Source organism: Centroberyx gerrardi, chromosome 18, assembly GCF_048128805.1.
Source record: "Centroberyx gerrardi isolate f3 chromosome 18, fCenGer3.hap1.cur.20231027, whole genome shotgun sequence".
NCBI classification, from domain to species: Eukaryota; Metazoa; Chordata; class Actinopteri; order Beryciformes; family Berycidae; genus Centroberyx; species Centroberyx gerrardi.
In genome coordinates this window covers 9,586,016-9,605,061 of record NC_136014.1, presented here as the reverse complement: position 1 = coordinate 9,605,061, position 19,046 = coordinate 9,586,016, and the positions used below count along the sequence as shown (strand labels likewise).

At 46.2% G+C, this 19,046-nt stretch overlaps 1 protein-coding gene across 1 annotated transcript in view; it reads left to right on the top strand.

The window, feature by feature from the left end:
- Positions 1-19,046, top strand: part of eva1aa (eva-1 homolog A, regulator of programmed cell death a) — a 68,897-nt gene that overhangs the window by 11,052 nt on the left and 38,799 nt on the right. Inside the window, exons 2-4 of the mRNA XM_071920669.2 lie at positions 7,485-7,708; positions 9,485-9,608; positions 11,690-11,842. Of these exons, the coding sequence (XP_071776770.1) occupies positions 7,485-7,708; positions 9,485-9,608; positions 11,690-11,842 (501 nt within the window). The remainder of the gene's footprint in view (positions 1-7,484; positions 7,709-9,484; positions 9,609-11,689; positions 11,843-19,046) is intronic.

Sequence of the window (19,046 nt, the reverse complement as noted above, 5' to 3'; positions counted from 1 at the left end):
AGCTGTTGTTTGATCTGTGTTAAGTCAGGTCCGATAGCCCTGTGTGAAATAGATGCTAGGCTTACACCCTGGGGAGAAGGGGAGGATACTCTGGAAGAGGATTTGAAGCCATGCTATTTAGACTCTAGTGCTGTAGTGCCGCTGATTTTTCCGGAGAGGCCTCAGCTGGATTTTAGTGTAAAGGCAAAAACTGCCGTGCTGAATCCTTTTCCTCTGCCGGGGTTAAATCCAGGGGACCAACCTCATGTGAGTAAGCCCCCTCAGCTGATCCCCCCCATTAATTAACTAGTACAATATGTGTGTGCTGCTGTGTGTGCACGTGTGCAATTTGAAGTACGCAAGGCAGTCCGTAGCCCCCCCATTTCACCAACCATCATGTGCCACCCATTTACACTGTCAATACAATACAGCCCCCACTTCCCGCACACACTCTGTCTAGGTGCCACTTGATGTGCAGTAGATTAACTCCAAAGCAGAGTTGGAAAATAACCAGTCACAACTACTGCAGTTAACATACTGTACTTGAATAGTTTTCTATAGTTATGCTATTTTTCTGAGATTTTTTTTAAAGGTTTGTACTTCTATTTGTGTAATTTGAAGCATGACATCCTACTTTTATATAGGCTTTCTATAATACAGTAAGTGTAGTGCATACAGTGAGATCTGTCATTTACAGCAAAGCAGTCATTCTAGGCTTTGCCTGCCATATCTGCGACTGTGGCTTTGTTCATGGAAGGATCCTCAAATCTTCAACTGATCATAATCTATCAAATTATTTGCAAAGACAGTGCCAAAATGGCAAGATGGTGCAGGTTTCTTTTCAAACATGCTCAAAATCTTGGATGATTTTCACTCAACAGTAGCTAAAGCACTTGATTTGTTTGGTGAGCTACACTTTACTTGCGTAACTGAAAAAGTACTCCTGTCCCGACTTAACTCAAATTGAACTGCTTCTGCTTCAGTAAAATGTCTCTCTGCTCTTTCCATCTACTCCATTAGTGTGATCAGGCAGAAACTGGGCTAATCCAAAACGTGACTGTAGTAGCAAGACTAATGTATTGTAAGTTGAGGCATGTAATGCATTTGAAGAATGCCGTTTTTTTTAATTACTTTAAACCTAAATCTGAATGGATTAGCAGTGAGGACTAACGCTTGGCATTTTTACAGCGTCAGTTTCTCGTAGCTTCCCCTTGACATAATGTGCGTTGTGTGTTCTTTGCGATGCCCGTGTGAACTCGGGGTCTCGCTCCTTCTCATGTCCGGGGGTCTCATTTCATGTCTCCTTCACCACACCTCATCAACCTGTCCCGTTCAGCTCCCAGATCGTATGTTCCGCTAAGACTCGGGTCTGAAGAGGTGAGCGCTGAGTTTTGACCGCATGCGATGTAGAAGCGGGGGCCCGGGCCGTTTTATCTGTGTGTCGTGTCGTGCTCCGAGGCCTTGTGCTGCCTCTGTGGTCCGTGGAGGAAGGTAATTACTACAGGGCCTAAAGCCACCGGCTCTGGCCCGCGGGCTGCGGACCTCCGCCGCCACATCCTGTGAGCAGAGGCTGTGCTTTTTAAAGATCCGTCGTCTTCTTCTCCTCCTCTCTCGTTTCTCACACAGCTGTCTTTCTTCCTCGTCAGTCTCTCTCATGACCAGGATGCCGTCTTTTCCCAACCTGAGTCCCATTCTTCCTCCTCTGGTCCACTTCCACCAAAACTACCCCCATCTGCCCAAGTCTTTTCCAGAATTATGATAAAAAAAAACTTCATTACTGAGCAGGTACAACAAATGCAAATGTGTGTCACAGTATAAACTGACACACATGATATGAGGATGACAAGTGCAAGTTTACTGTGTGAGACTTTCGATAGACAGCAGCTTATCCTCCTTTTCATTTCCCAATTTCCCTCTCCTTCACTGCTCTTCCTCTTTGCCTTCAACCGTCCTCTCCTTCCCTTCCTCTTCTCCTCTGGGTTTTCCTCGTTTGGGACCCAGCGTTCTCTAGAGTGTTGCCAGAGTGCGGCCTGCGTCTTTGAGGGAAACCTCCGCTCTTCCCAGTAATCACCACTTAAAGGGAATTCCTTCTCCAGCAGCAGGCCTGCAGCACAGCATCTTTGAACATTTGATGGTTTGACGGCTATAATTTGCTTAAAATAACACCAATAAAGTCATGAAGCTGTAAATGCCTAAATACCTAATGTACCAAGATGAAACAAGATACAGCCTTTGATTTGTTCGCTTTCAAGTGCTTCTTGGTTACTTAAATTCTATGGAATGTGTTTTGAGGTATTGTTACAGATATATATTTCTATGTTTCATCTTCTGTTTCATCTTTCTATGTCAGATATTCTATTTCTATGTTTCATAAAGGATTGCTTTAGAGAGCTTGTTGCAGTTTCTGCTAAGTCTCATTCATGCAGCCTGTGGATTATGTCTATATTGCAAATATGCACTTTTGCGGCCAACATCAATCTTAGCTATAATCTTCAAATATTCTATCTTATAATATTACTCATACTTGCTCAATACGAGAGGATTTTCAAACATATTGGAGAAATTCTACGCTTACATAAAAATGACTTGATTCGTTTATGTGCAAAGTAAAAGCAAGTTAATTGAAGAAGCAGCTCAGTAATGAGAGGCATTAAGCCCACATTACTATAGCGTATTAATAATCCCTCGTGGCAGAATGCATTGTTCAAATCTCCAGGACTCTCCAATAGGAGGAGGCGGCATCTTTCAAAAGCAGGGGAAAGCCCTGAGCAGAGTAACAGATAGACAGACTCTCCACCTGAGTCAAACCTCCCTCCCTCCCTCCCTCCCTCCACCCCCCCTCCTCCCCTCCCCTCATCTCATGTCGGAGAGCATGCCTGTCGTATGCATTCCAAGCTGACACTGAACACCTCAGCTTAGTGGACCATGAGGAGAATTAGTCCGAGCTTCCTCCCAGTCCCACCTGAAAACAGAGACAGGTAGGATTGCAGGGGAGGCTCCAGCTGGGGGAGAGCTCTTTGCATCCGCTCTGATTTTAGACCTTTTCCCCTGTAGTTAGGTGTAATGGATGAATGTTGGCCTACATACACACATGCTGTGTTGTTTACTTGGACTGCAAGTCAGTGCCAGTATGTGACCCGCACCGCGTTTTATCTAATCAGCGATTCCCAGGGAGGAAATCCTTCTCTCTCTGTCATGTTGACACAACACAACGGTCCGTCACTAATCTCCTTCCTACCTGACCCCCTCCGTCGCCGGGTCAGGCTTCAGGGCCGTCACATGACCGCAAACGGGGAGCTAATTATCGCAAGGGCCTCTGGTTTCTAGCCGTACGATTGGCTGAAAGATCACGAGTGCGGCCGAACGCCCAATTGTGACCGAGATGTGGACATTCCTGCCCGTTTGACAGGTAAGCTGGTATCACATGACGAGAGGTAAACTTCTGATCCCATCTGGTGTGGAGGAGAGGTACAAAAGGCAGGTGCAGCTGTCTGCGGCTACCTGTAGAACAAATCCCTGCGCTGCTTGTACACAGATTAACTGGACCTCGCACACCTTTCAGTCCAGTTCAGGACAAGGACGACCTGTTTGTACACAAACTGCATCTCGACCGCAAACCTCCTGTCTGTTAATGGCTGAATAAACAAACCGGCAGACATAATAGCCCGGTGCTTTTGTCAAGGGAAAGGGCAGAGAGCTAGTTAAAGGAAGGAGTCTGGCCCCACATGAAAAGAAACGGGGAGGAGAAGGGAGGCGGAGAGACGCCTGGGTGTTCCTCCAGCATTGTTCAGCCTTCTGCCTCTGAGGGACACCTGTCATTGGCTGGGCGGTTTACACAGGTGTCTTAACCCCGCCTGATTGCTGGCCTTGAAAGGAGGCTTCAGTCAACAGGTAGAGCGAAGGCGGGAGGGAGGGAGGGGGGAACAATGGTGACACTCCTGAAGAGGAGAGAGGGAGAGGGAGAGAGTGGGAGGAGGGAGAAGGAGGGGTGGGATGGCAAAAGAAAGAAATGGATTCTTTAGAAAACACCTCAGGGTCCAATGTGAGATAATCTGTTTGCCTTTACCCACAATCCCACTGTGTAGGGTGGAGGACGGCGTATCAATGTGCTTGTGGTTCTCAGACTGTTGCTCAAGGATCCCTCTGCAACAACAGTCTGGTGAGTGACCCGCCCATCACCTCTCAACAAACTCCTCCAACTAGCCTCAAGACACTTTTTTCATTTCTGTGTGAATTCAATCATCCATCTTTGGTCTTCTCTGTTTCACCCGCCCCCCCCCCCCCCCCCCCCCATAACCTCGGCATGGCCGTTGCCATGGTTTCACCGCTGCACCCGAGGCTCGGTAACTGGAGGGGCGCCGGAGCAACTCGTGGTCTCTCATGGCATTGGCACTCTGCCAGGAACCAGCCCTAATAATGTGATACTGTCACACAGAACACCACACACCCCCGGCTTCAAGAGCGAGCAGCGAGGCTTGTTCCTACCACGTTGTTTGTGTTGACGTTTGGTGTGTGTGTGTGTGTGTGTGTGTGTGTGTGTGTGTGTGGTCCCGCTGCCAGGGGGAATGCCAAGTTCCCTCTCACCCTCTGTGGAATGCGGCAGGCAAAGCGGGCCTGTGTGTGAGAAGGAGATTACTGTGGGGCAGAGAGACCTGAACGATTAAAAAACCAAATCAAAATTGCAATAATGACGCCATAACTGCAATTTCCAACTTCCAACTTTTTTAGTTTTTTTCCCCCTAAGAGAATATATGTCAAACTACGTCTTAATCAAAATGTTCTGGTATCAAGTTGTACACAGAGAAAATCTTTCATCATTCAAACCCACCCCTACCTACACACTAAAAAAATCAAAATCACAATGATGATGATTTTTGATTAACGTGATTGAGCCCCACAACTTGTCCAGTTATATAATTGTCTTGGATTAGCAAATAAACTTGTTTTGGTCAAAGAAACAAATACCTACTTATGATGTTAGGAAAGCTGTGTATAGATTTGATCAGTTTTGTAAAGCTGCTTTGGTTGGTTTCAGGTTCTCCCTCATGATATTTTGGTTTGTGGTATTCAGATTAGTCACTATCAAATTAAAATAGGTTTGCATGTGCACCTGTTTCGCAAGCCAGTCACAGGTGCAAACCTATTACTGTGAGCAATGGTGGTTTAATAAACATCTCTATTTAGAGTGGAGCTGACCTTTTGAAGCCTGAGAATGTCTCTTGTTTCCCTTCCTCCTTTTAACTGTGGCCATGGTGATAAGGGGACAATGTGTGTGTTTTGTGTGTGTGTGTGTGTGTGTGTGCCTCAGAGAACAGTTTCAATGTTGTTTCCTTTACCCTCGCAAACACTAACTAAATAAAAGGTAATTGAAGCACAGTGTACCCACTTCGCGAGTGTGCGTAACCATGCGTGTGTGTGTGTGTGTTGACTGTCCGTAAATGTGTTTGCAGAACACTTAGCCAAGAAGCTAGAGCTAGCCATGGAAATTGTTTTCAGTAAAGAGCTATTGCATTTTCATTGCATTTTTTAACCAAAATTTCTTGTATGAGTTTGACTTAAATTTCGATAACCTTGATAAATCTGGAAACAGAAGTAAGATTAAACATTTTTTAATTTAACAGTTCCAACAGATTTCAGCCATGGGAAAAGTTGCACGTGAAAGCAAACTGAGGGCTTGTGTCTTGAATTGTCCTTTGCCAGCAGCCAGCCGCTAAATGGACCTGATAGAAAGACATTATATGACAGCGGCCAAAGGAAGAAAGCAGCTTTCTCCTTTATCTGTGCTTTCCTTCTCACAGGCTGGAATGTTAATGGTGGCTTTGTGATGGGCTCAGCTCTCCTGACTGACTGACAGGCTGACTGGTGGCTCTCAAAGACTGGATCTGTTAATGGGACGGTAGAATTAGCCAGCAGACTTCAACTTTTTTAAAGCGCAAGCAAGCTTTTTTTATTTGACCTAGCCTGCAAGGTTCAGTGAAATTGGTGTTTGTTTCATTTCATGGTGGTAACGTCTCTAGACAGTTTTGATACACACTTGTGTAATGCAAGTAAACATGGTTAGTAGCGAACATCATGTGCTAGCTAAATTTGAACCTGAAAAGAGGCGCACAGACAATTGAAGGCTTTTAGACAGAGACTGGGTAAAATACTAGTTTGCTTGGTTCTGGGTCCGAATTTAACACCCGCCAAGCGCCAAATGCCTGTAAAATTTGTCTTTGTCTGCCAGATAAATAAATACATGAACCATCACACTGGCTGGTATCTTTTAGATGATAATGCTTCAAAATACTCTCTTGCAATTTGAATTCTGTTGCACTTCATGATGAATTCTTAGCTTGATCCATTGTAAATGAGTAAGCAAGTTAACCTGATTCTATACCCAAAATAGCTTTGAAAATGGATAGGGTGACATATTCCTATGAAAAATGTATGTTTAGTCATTTTAGCCAATAAAAATTATCCTTTTTACTCGTTTAATCATTTTTTTACTTTACCAGCCCTTGGCAGGTGAGCCAAAAAGTACATTTCAGACACTGCTGAAGCCTGTATCAGACACAGTCTGTTCTCCAGCAGTGGCTGGAGGCCTGACGCTAACAGCTAATGACGCTAAGGCTTTAGCCCCTGTGTGGTGTTGTGGTATTCTAGGCCTGGAGGCATCTTGTGAGATGTTAACCGTCATCTGTCAGGACTTGTTGATATGTAACGCGACCAATGGTCCATGGAAACGCTGCACATTGCTAAATGTTCCCTGCCCATAGTGGGTATGTGATGACCACAGAGGCACTCCTTTTCCTCAGGGCATGTTGATGAACAACAAAAAAAAAACCATGAAACATGAAGGAGATGGCATTCAGCGTGCTGCACGCCAACCCTCTCTGCACACGACGCTAGCATGAAATGAGGGATTAAGGAGAAGGAAGAAGGAGAGTGGTGTGTCTGAGGTGGTTTAGCCCAGGCGAGTCAAAACAATGGCAGTATGTATGTTCAGCTTTGATCTTATTCGCTTTGCAGATGTTTTGGCTTCTTTTTCTATAGGAGCATTTTCTTCCTCATTGGTTCCAGTTCAGTGAGATGAGATGACATCAGCGTCATGAGTTACTAGTAATAGTGTTTTCCTGTTGAAGTTTGTTTTTTGATGCATTGAAACCTCCTGAGGATGCTTGTACTGTATTTCTTTATACTTACAAGCACGAAAAAAGTATTGCACACCTAGAAAATATGCTATCAGTATGACATGAAGCATTGAAAGCTACAAGGTTGATGATTGTAAAGTACACTGAATGTACAAAACATTAGGGATGAAGTACACTGATGAGGTGAATCCAGGTAAAAGCCATTATCCCTTCATGATTTCCCTTGTTAAATCTCTACCAATCACAAAAGAGGAGATGTAGAGAAAGAGAAGCAGATGAGTTAGAGAAGGATTTTGAAGCTTTGAGACAATGTCCCTCATATTTTGTACATTGAGTGTATGTTCAAAGTGTCCATGCTTTGGCGTCTCCCAGGTTACCTGTCCAAAGTGCTGAGGAACTACACCGAGCAGGCGTGTGACGGAGACTTCCTATCTGTACGCTGCCCGCCCCGCACCACCATCACTGTCCAGTCCGCTTTCTACGGACGGAGAGGCCCCTCCGACCCCCAACAGTGTCCTCAGAGCTACCAGGCCCTCCTAGGGACGTACAACCCACGGGAGGATGACCGATATTGCTCTGTGTCCACTGCGCTACAGGTAAATATTCATTATGTCCTCAGCATTGGTCATTTTCATTCAGGTTTTGTTGAATAACCACACTGTCCCAACTTTGATAAGAGCCTTTGCACTGCATCAGTCAAGTCCATCTCTAACAACCCCACTAATCCTCTTGGTGTCCAAAGAACCCGTCTTTCTCTCTCCTGTCTTCCCTGGATCTCATCCCATCCTCTGCATTCCTCCCTCTATCACCGCACTCTTCACCCACATAGGCAGCCTCTTGTGTGGACCGTGAAGCTTTCCGACGGACGGCGTCCAGTAAAATTGGCTCATAACAAACCCAAGGGTTAAATTTCGGAGCGCCGGCGATTACGTAACGCTTTGTGAGGCTGTTTTCCGGCGAATTACACTCTTTACACTCCTTACAAAGCGATTTCATGGGGTCTTTGCCTTAGCATCCTCTCCTAAATTGATTGGGATGCGGCTGGACTAGGAGCCCCGCTTTGCAACACACACACAAACACACACACACACACACACATCCTGCTCAGCATTCATTCAGTTGTTCTGTTTATTCTTAGCCCCCCTGCCTTTTAGCATTGAACACCCTCCGGTTCCAAAATAGCCAGGATGACCATGAATGCAGAGACACAGACAGTGCATTGTGGTGGAGTGAGAGAATGATTGACTGCTGTGCCACCCACATTAGGACAAGCCTGAGGAATCCCATTGTATTTTTGCACCATTGCACCTGTTCATGACACTTGGTTTGTTGTTATTACAGTATGAAGGTCTCCTTATAAAAAAGCTTAATTTAATTGTATCCATTTAAGTGTGGTGACAGATAAAGCTTTTAATGGATGACTTCATGTAGTGTTGCGGTCCATTTAATTAATTCCCACTGCCTGGTGGGGTGGAAGGTAGTGCCTTTTCCCATCATGTGACACAGGGATATACATATTTCTGGTTGTGTGTGGTTTATGTTCACAGTAGGGATGGGACGATGTATCAAAATTCAATATATCGCAATACAAAAAAGTGGCAATACGTATCGTGGGGCAGAAAAATGAATCGCGATATTAGCTCCATTTTATTCTGCTGTAGTAGAAAGCAAGCCAGTGCCATCGCTAGGAAGATTTGTGGCTCAGAAATAAACATAATTCTGCACAGTCAGACTTTGTTGTCATTTAACTTTTATTTATGACATCGTATCATGGTTATATCGAATCGTGAAGCCCATATCACATATAGAATCGTATCGTGAGATAAGCATATCGTCCCATCCCATGCTAAAATCACTCACAGACGGGACCTATGTGTGTGTGCGCTGTTTATTTGGGGGGAAATACAAAACCACAACTCCCAGTGCCGCAGTCCATGGTCTGAATTTGAACATTAGATAACTGTTGTAACGAATACATCTTATCGAATGTTGAATTCTGGGAAGGCCCTGAACGCTACCCATTCAGTCATTCCTCTGGCGACCGGGAATTCGTATTGGAATGTGCTCACCTGTGTTACAGCAGGCTGAGGGTGTACGAGACGATGAAACCGGAGAAGCAGAGGGATGCCAGGAAATGACTGGAGTGGAGCTTTCCAGAGTTTTTTTTTTTTCTCTCCTGCTCTCTCCTTTCCTACCTGCTCCTCTCCTCCTCCTCTCCTCCATATTCCCATAGCCATATAAGCAGCCTGTTTGAAGTGGTTTTAGGTTTGCCTGCTGCCGGTCTCACCACCGTCGGCTTATTGTTCTCTCTCCCTCCTTCTCTCTGTTCCTCTCCCCCGCTCTCTCTCCCCCTGTCACTCTTCCTTCTTTAGAAAATGCTGGACGAGTGCCAGGACAGAAGGAGCTGTCAAGTCCTTGTCAACAGCCGTGTGTTTGGGACAGACCAGTGTCCTGGCAGCAGTAAATACCTCATTGTCTGGTACAAATGCAGACCTAGTAAGTCCCTCATCGCCCCGAATCCTGACACACATTTCTGTCCCTCTCTGTGCTTATCATAAGACCGTCTCTCTTTCCCTTTTCGTTTTTTCTCTCTCACACAGATTCACACCAGGGTTACGGTCAAATCACTTGCACTTCAGCCAACACAAGATGTAAATTACTAATAATTTAAAAAACAAGTCATTTTTTATATTTGGATACGAGAGCTTCTTACTGGAAAAACAGTTTTTGAATTCAGAAGAAAATTCACTTCCTGAATTGGTTGAATTGACTGAATTGACCTCAACACTGATTCACACACACCTTGCCACTTGACCTCCCTGTGGATGGGTGCAAGATTAAAGCGATCAATAAAGTATCACGTTATTATTAGAACTAGGAATTAGGTTGGGGCGATCCTTCTGTCAAGCAATGGTCATCGCATATATAGGTCCCCAATATATTTGTCCATGCCCAGGGGAGGACAAACACACACACACACACACACACACACACAGTGTGGACGGTGGACTGAATTGAAACATAGCTTTTAAATGGGGCATTTTTACATTTTACATTGATGTAAGTCTTTGCAATCAAGACAACACCTGATAAAAAAGGGGCTCTGAAATGTCAGGTGTGTTTCAGCTAATGTTCCCTGTCCCTGCTTGCACTTCCCCATTTGAATGTCAGTCATGCACATGTACATTTTAAATGGCCAAAGATCAAGGTAATTCAAACCGGCAAAAGATTTAAATCCTTTTCCATTTCGATCCCTTTTGATGTTCTCATCCAATTGCCCAACCCTACATGGAATTCTACACAGAATAAAGAGGCAAGATGACTGTGTGAATGTGTAAATTCTCCTCTATATTCCCTGCTTCTCTCACCCTCTGTGCGTGCTTCTCCCTGCGTCACCTCGCCCCCCCCCCCCCCTCTCTGTGTGAGCCAGGAAGCTAAGAGTATCACTCCAGAGGGGAACCACAACAGTGCGGTAAATCCCACCCAGAGTGTGCGGCCTCCGTTCACGGCTCAGTGCTGTGCTGTGTGTAGCGCTTCACACTAGAGTGACCAGGAGTGGGCATCTAATCCACTGACCCCCCCCTCCTCCCCCTCCCCCTCCCTTCACCGGACCCCGGGGCCAATCAACAGCTCTTTGTTCGCTGTCACTTAACCAATGACTTCTCAGGGGGAAGAGAGAAAAGGCCGCATGGGGTGTTAGTGAGGTGCGACGGGCAGGTGTCACTGCCTCTGAAAAGGAGAGGTGGATGGAGGGAATGGAGGATAGAGGGAATGGAGGATAGAGGAAGTGAGGGAGAGAGGGGAGGGAGTGGGAGAGAGAGAGTGAATCCATCACCAAGAGGTAGAACAAACCGGTCCCTTCCCCTTTCTCTTTCCCTCGTCTGTTTCCCGTCCGCATTCCTGTTCCACTCCCCACATGGATGCAAGAGGCTGCTGTTGTGTTTTTATTTGCCGGCCAGTGGAGCTGCTCTGGCTGTCACAGGTCACTGTGGCTGGATGTGTGTGAGGAATGCCTGAGCGTGGCTCTACATGTCCACCGAGCAACACTTGCTTCTGTTGCTGCTCACTTACTCTGGGCGAAAGCCTTTTGTCGCTGTTGTTTTCCATACTTATTAAAGCTGCTCTACAAAGCTTTGGAAAGAAGAGAAGAAGAGCTTTAAGACAGATTTTCCTCTTTCGTCTTAGAACCTTTGATTTTATTTATTATTAGAGCAAGATAATAACTTTGATGACATTTAAGAGGTTCAAACTGTTCTTTTGTCTCCTTATGGCTCACTCTGTTTCTCAGTTGCATAAAAATCAGAAAACTCTAATTTTATTCCAAAATGAAATATTCACCATTTGAAACTTAATGTCACCTGTTCTCGATTTTGTTATGCTGTGGAACTCATTATGGATTATTATGGAAGTTATTAGCTACCGTAACACCTTAAATTGTTACATATATAGTTACAGAACATTTAGAGCAATTTTGGAATTAAACCTTGCTCTCTTGGTTTTTCTTTTTATTACTCATAACCTTTTGTGCCCTCTCTCTCCCTCTCTCTCTGTCTCTTTCTCTCTCTCCCCATCTCCAGACGAGTACAAGAGTAAGGTGGCGTGTGAGGAGGAGAGGATGAAGCTGAGCTGTAAACGGGGCATGCAGATCGCCGTCTACTCCGCCATGTTTGGCCGGACTCAGCAGGGGACGCTGGAGTGTCCCCCGCACCACAGGAGGGCTCCGTCAGTAGGTGAGACGCCTCCTCTTTCTCCCAGCGGGTAGCGGGATAGCCGAGCGGGTGAAAAGACCCAGGTTCCCCTTGAGCAAGACACTGTATCCCTATCAGTTCCCGGTGTGCTGTTCTGTAGCCGACCCTGACCTCTGACCTCTGACCTCCCTGTGGAGCAAGTGGAGAGAATTTCCTTATGGAATTAAGAGTGTTTGACATTATTATTATCATTATGGTTCCCCTCACGTCAGGGGAGGATTGAGATTTCTCACATGAAGACACAAAGTGGGAATGCGAATTAGCTCTGCATAGGTTCGCATGAAATTATAATGAGTCTCCTTGTCCTGCCTTCAGGTTGCTGCGGGGCTTTGATTTGTTCTTCTGCCTGAGTCGTTTGTCAGAGCAAAACATACCAATCATCATTATGCATGCAAGCAGATGGTAGGAATATAGAAAGTTTCATTGATGAGCTTACATGTCAGGACTCGAGCGCCTCTGCACCACAAACAGAGCCGCAAACGCTCCCGAGGCTCGTAATTCCCGTTGAATTCTTCTGTTCTCTTTGACTGAGGTAATCTCGCCCGGAGATGCCGGTGTGGGGTCTATTTTACAGTTTCCTCCACAGCTTCCTCGCCTCAGAGCCTCTAGAGGAACACTAGCCTGCCACGCCCATCCTTTAGTTGTAGAGCAGGAATAGGTCGGGGCAATCTGCTAATGATGTCTGCTATTCAAACCTGTTTACACCGATCCACTGAGGCTACTCATTACCAATTTGGCCACTAGAAAAAGACTCATTTGCGGTTGTTTAGGACGTTCTGAAAGGAGATATAAAACCACATACACGCTCAAGCACACACACACACACGCACACACACACACACACACACATACGCACATTGCCAGGGGAATAGGGGTGGAATGTAGATCAGATGTCTCTGTCATCCAAAGCACAGAGTTTGGCTCGTAGCAAAGGGACAGTGTTGAGTTCCCTCTCGGTGTGTGTGTGTGATTGTGTGTGTGTGCATGCGTGAGTGCGTGAGACATCCAGATGTACTCTTACCCTTGTTTAGGGGAATGTTAATGACTCCACGCTTGGATCCGTGACAAGTATTAGTATAACCATAGCTACTGTGGCGGCCTCGGCCTCTTTGCTGGGCAGTCCATTCATTCATTTTTGCTTCAGTCTATGGTGCCTTTGTATTGTTAATGTATAGAGGGAAATGGACACTGAGGTTTGCTCTTCTTGTAAATAAGTAGCCCAAGCAGGTGTAAGTTAACTGGTGTGTGTGTGTGTGTGTGTGTGTGCGTGCGCGTGTGCGTGTGTGCCAGAAACAGCTTGTGCAAAGCAGCAAAGGGAAGGCGAAATGCCATTCGTCATGATTCACAATTCAAACAATGCATCAAGGACATGCCCCGAAGTGTGTGTGTATATGTGTGTGTGTGTATGTGTGTGTGTGTATGTGCGAATGTGTGTGTGTTAGCTTCTTTATTGTGTGACAGAGGTGTCAGGACGGGGTCGAGAGGCTGCAGCAGGTGTCAGTCACCGCGTAATCAGAGACAGATATAAAGAATGGCTTTGTGTGTGTGTGTGTGTGTGTGTGTGTTATTGTACTCTATGTGAGCAGTGAGGGAGCGGGCTTTGAAGCGACCTCAGCCAGCGTCGCCCCTCCGCATGCATGTGGACCAGGAATGTGCGACAGGTAGGTGCAGCGGGTGAGACCAGAACGGCCCGGCGTATCTGGTTTCAGACTCGGGATTAAATACAGTAGCTGAATTCTCTCTCCATTGACGGAAAATGGACTCTACTGTTACAGCTATACAAAGGCCAGATTAGAGCAGGGGAGAAGTCGCATTTACTGTCAAAATCACATGTTATCCATGCATGCATTCACATCAACGGTGCACTCCGAGGCACGCAAACACCTTGCTGTTCCTGCTCACCCATTATGTGCGTTTCTCTCGCTCACACACTCACAGGTACACACACACACACACCACCCACAGGTACACACACCTCCCCAGGCTGCTCCAGACGGTGTCTAGCGGTGCCCTCGCTGGGTTTTCCCTGTCAGCCGAGCCTTTGATGTGGCTCCCATGTCACCGAGAGCAGGAAGCGAGGGTGTCTTGAGTGACAGCTCAGATGAACACTGTTAATTATCTTTAAACGCCCCCCCCACCCCCCACCCCCACCCCACCCCCTCTTTCTGCCTTCCCGTCCGAGGCGGTGTGCATGTGTGTGTGTGGAAGTAATCGTGGGCTTTGTTTTAGACCTGTTTGTTTTCGGTGTCTTGTTTAATGAGTGTTTGAATGCGGCAAGCAGGTAGGTTAAAGTAATCTCCCAGGCCGCACAGACCTGGCAACCGCACCGCTACCCGAGGTGCGAGCTCAGCACCTGAGCTCACACAGCGGCCCGCACCTGCCCAGGTGAGGGAGAGAGAGATTACAGCGTACAGCAGCGGGGATTTGCTCGTACACTCGTTTTTTTGATCTTCCCTACAAAGAGTCACCTTACATGTTCTGTTTCCCCTCCGTCCAGAGAGCAGGGTGGGAATTTAACACCAGCCACCTGCCAAATAGTGGTAGGTTGTTCTATGTGGCTGGTAAGAATGTTTGCTTTGTCAGGTTTGCCGTCTTCTGGAAGTTCTTTTCTATTCTAAAAATCATATGGAGCTTGCTGTGGACAACAAAGCTAGATTCCTGGCTGATGTCTATGCTGTCCTATTGTTGTCGGCTGATACCAGCGGCCGCGGAGAAGTATAACAGACAGACGCGGGTGCACACACAGGCATGTGCGCGCACAAGCAGGACATCTTTGATCTCCCCGGTTCCTTGGCAGTGGGGCGGGGAGGGAGCGGTGGAGTCGGACAGGTCTTGGCGGCGACGGAGGATCCTCAAAGCGAGGGGCCAAGTTCAGCCCTCCTCTCTCATCTGCCCCATTACCATCACACACACCTCTTGACATCTAAATAGCCCTCCACGCTTGGCATGCGGGTCTCAGACTCTTTTTTTTCTATGAATGCTACTGCGCTTTCACTTTGGAGTATGAGCCTCAGACAAGGCCAAAACAAGATGCTTCAGACTCTGAGCACAGGCTGGTGGATCTCTCTGAAGATCGCAGTAGCTTCGGTTATTCCAACGCCGCTCGGTCATTTGCAGAATGCGCTGTGAAGCACAGCTGCAGTTCAAATTTAACACTTGACTTTTGGAAGCCTGTTCCAGTTGTTGAAAAAAGCTGCTTCGCTGTAACTCTATCTGAATGTCTCACTGACTTTGAAGCGTGCGGAGTAGATAACTAGCTGGATGCTATCGCTGTTGTTTTGAACAAACATTTGGACATTCTAAGATAAAATCCCCGACATTTGTGTTCTGGCTGCCAAGAGCTTCTCCCTGGATGTTTTCCATGAAACAGATTCATGCAGCGTTAAGGGCAAATGGGTCAACACTTATTGGATAGCAAGGAATAACCTGATATCAACTTACACGCACAGCTGAAGAGAACTATTTGCATGTTTGCACATGTACATGCATGTGTGCACGTGTGTGCATGCGTACAGACACGTGCAGAGTGTGTGTATGGGAGTGTGTGTGTGTGTGTGTGCTGTTAGACAGTCAGAGGTTGCAGGCCTATCCAAAAGGCTAAATATAAAAAACTAGATGGCACTGAGTAGAGCGCATACCTCCACCAATGCCATGCAATTGTCAATATATGACAGTTCCACATGTCGGATTTTCATAATCCAACACATCTGACAATAATTTCTTCCATGCCCCATTACTAAGTTGTTTCACATAAAGAGATGCACACATTTTCATGAACTGAAAATGGGGCGAAAGGTAAAAATCTGTTCTCTGTAGTAAAGCTTAGCCCAGCTGTGTGGCACAGATGATGCTTTGTATTCTTAAATGTCCTTAAACCACATTGAATCTCTGTCATATTTGAAGCCTGTGTGTTAAAATGTAATTCAGTTAAAGTGAATGAAGCATTTAAAATATGCGTGTGTCCTCGGCTCGTATCAAATTCGCCGACAGCATCTACAGGCAGCGCTTCGTGGCATGCGTACGTCCTTTCACCATATCACAGCAGCTGAAAGTATGTCAGGTTTCTATTATACAAACACTTCTGATCCCATAACAATGACTTAAGCCTCCCTATCAAATGATACGCATCGCAGATGAGTCAGAGCAGAAGAGGAGAGGAGCACTTTTGACAAGGTTGTCCGCCCATTGTCTTGGGAATTCCAGGAAAGGTGTGTGTGTGTGTGTGTGTGTGTGTGTGTGTGTGTGTGCGTGTGTGCGTGGGAGGATTCCCTGGAGGATTGTTTGGAAAGGTTGCTGCTATAATTTTCTGGGAAAGGTGTGTGTGTCTGTGTGTGTGCGTGTGTGTGTGTGTGTGTTTGTGTGTGTGTGCTTGTGTTGGCCAAAGACAATAGTACTGTTCTATAAAACTGACATCAGTTTGGTCCACCCACGGAAACACACGCACACACACTCACACGTACACACACACGCTCTCTCACACACATACACACACACACACACACACACACACACACACACACACACACACAGCTTTGAGCCAAAGATGGTGCAAAGGTGTTCCTTTTTCCACCACATATTGCACTCACTCTTTTTCCAGTGTTAATGTGAAGACTCTGTAACAAGTGACACTACATGGCAGCAATCAGAATCACTCAACACACAGTAACTATGGTGATGATAGCATTGTTACATTATTGAATTAATAATAAAATAATGGCATGAATTTGTGGAAGTTGGAAACTTCTAAGCAAACAGAAAGTTAGATTTACTAAGGATGTGACAAAAGAGCTGAGTCACATAGAGGTACTGCTGGTACAGGGCAGTATATCAACACAAACTCCACATGCATGCAGGTAAAAACACACACACACACACACACACATAGCCTAGAACTGCCATATTCTCTTCAGTGGGTCAGTGGCCTAAGGCCTTAGTGGAAGCCATGGGTCCTCAGCTAAGGGTCATTTTAAGGAAAGTTCATGTCCATAGAGCATCCATAGAGTTCACTCTTTACTTTTGCTCCTCTGCATCTGACCTCAATCCATTTTTCCCACTGTGATCAGTCATCAGTGAGAAAGAGTGTGTGTGTGTGTGTGTGTGTGTTTGTGTGTGTCCAGGAAACTCCTCCCTTTTCCTCAATCGCTGCTTCTCTTCACTATGGACCTTCTCTTTGCACCATAGGCCTGCTCTTGTTGGGTGTGGGTAGGATGGAGGGTGGGTGTAGAGGCTTAGAGGGGGTTGAGGGTAAAGGTTAGAGGTAACAGGGGTTATTCATGCTTATTTCCCTCCGTGTGTGTGTGTGTGTGTGTTTGTGTGTGTATGTGAGTGTGTGAGAGAGGACTGTTCCATGCCTGTCTGTCTGTGTTAAGGCCACTAATGAGAGCCAGAGGAGGTCAGACCCTGAGGAATGCTCTTTTAAACTGCACAGAAACGCTGGGTGTGTGTGTATGTGTGTGTATGCTCGAGTGTGTGCACACACATATGCATGGACGTCTCTGTAAGTCTCTATCTGTCGCCCAGCCTCCACCCCACCCCACCCCGGCCCCACCTTCCCTGCGTGGGCCCCCTGCTCAGCTAATCACCCAGACAGGGAATCAAAGCTTGGGCTAATGGGGGCCTGTCTGTCAGTGGGCCGCCTTGTCAGGGGGGAAGGTTTTCAGCGTGGCACACGGGCTCAGACAAGCCCTCTGGGAAGGAACAAGAGAGAGGGAGAGCAAATTAAAGCACATCGGACAGACCGGGGGGGCATTACGCTGCAGGATCTGCACATAGACACACACACATACAGATGCACATAAACTGGTATGGAAAGGCATTTCTGCCAGAAGTAGTTGAAACAGGAAATGATGAAAATAGATGAAATATTGATAATTTATATGAAATTAGGATAGATGAATTTGAGAAATTTGTGAAACTTCAATTATGGGATGTATTTTGTCATGAAATGTTGCTTTTTTATTGCTAATTTCACAATAGGACTTTTTCTTTATGGTAATAATATGACTTTTTAATCAATATATTTACTTTGTGATGAAAATAGCTTTCCATCCACAAGCAGATACAATTGACCAGACTTAATTAAACAGCCAGATGGCTCATTCTCATTATATTGATATCAACCACATACTTTCAAAGGAAATGATTACACTTGTTTATTGCACACCCATTTAAAACAGTATAAAATACTCTAAACACTCTTCTATAGTGTTTGTTAAAAATGATACAGGCATGTTTACATTTCTCTGCTGTATTAAAGAAGAAGAGGGAGAAGTTTTAGGAGAGGTGTACCAAAATAATGGCTGTTTGTTCTCTATTAGACAAGCGCTCTGGCACATAAAAGTTTTTTAAGTGCCAGTTTATCACCCTGGGAGTTTGGCTGTCCCAAAAGGCATTGTAGCTCTAACAATATCTTGATATCTTGATGAAGTTGTGAATCTTCATGATCAGCCGCTATCAGGGAGCCCACACCTGTTCGACGCGTCCTGGTCTTACTTTGCCTGACAGCGTGGAGAGCAGTCTGTGTTTTAGGGGGACAGTGGGAACCGTCTAACCTTTTAGGTGTCTGACTTGCTATCCGGTTACACTCGGCCGGTTCCCACAGGCCTCCACCTCGCTACATCCTGGTTGGGAATTCCAGTATGTCGGCTCCAGCTGGGAGCGCTGGGTAACGTCCGGCTGCTCCTCCGGACCGCGTCCAAACGGATAGACACTGATTCAGGTCCACATTCTGTAGGAGTGTGCTGCTGTGTATCGACCCCACTGTGCTGACCTAAGCCTTACACCCAGATTTGATTACTAACATAAGGCATTAGCATTGATTAAAGTGTGACTTTCACTTGATTGTGTCCGTCTGTAATCCAGTAAGGCTGGTTAGCGGTCATTCAAAGAATTCCCAATGTTGACACTGTGCACGACCGCTACATTGCCCTCTTTCACTTCCTGACTGGGACGTTTGCCCTTTGACCCCCGCCGTAATTCGTCGCAGCCCGTTGACGTGTGAGCCGAGCTTTCACTGGCCTCTTCTCTCTCTCTCTCTCTCTCTCTCTCTCTTTCTGATCTCTCTCTGGGGCCCACCGGGGCAGAGAGCGAGAGAGCCCAGTGTCCGTTTTCAAAGGCTCCTCTCCTTGTGTTGTTTTTTGGGGGTCAGATGGACCGTGGGGGCCCATGTGGAACCCAGGCCCATCCG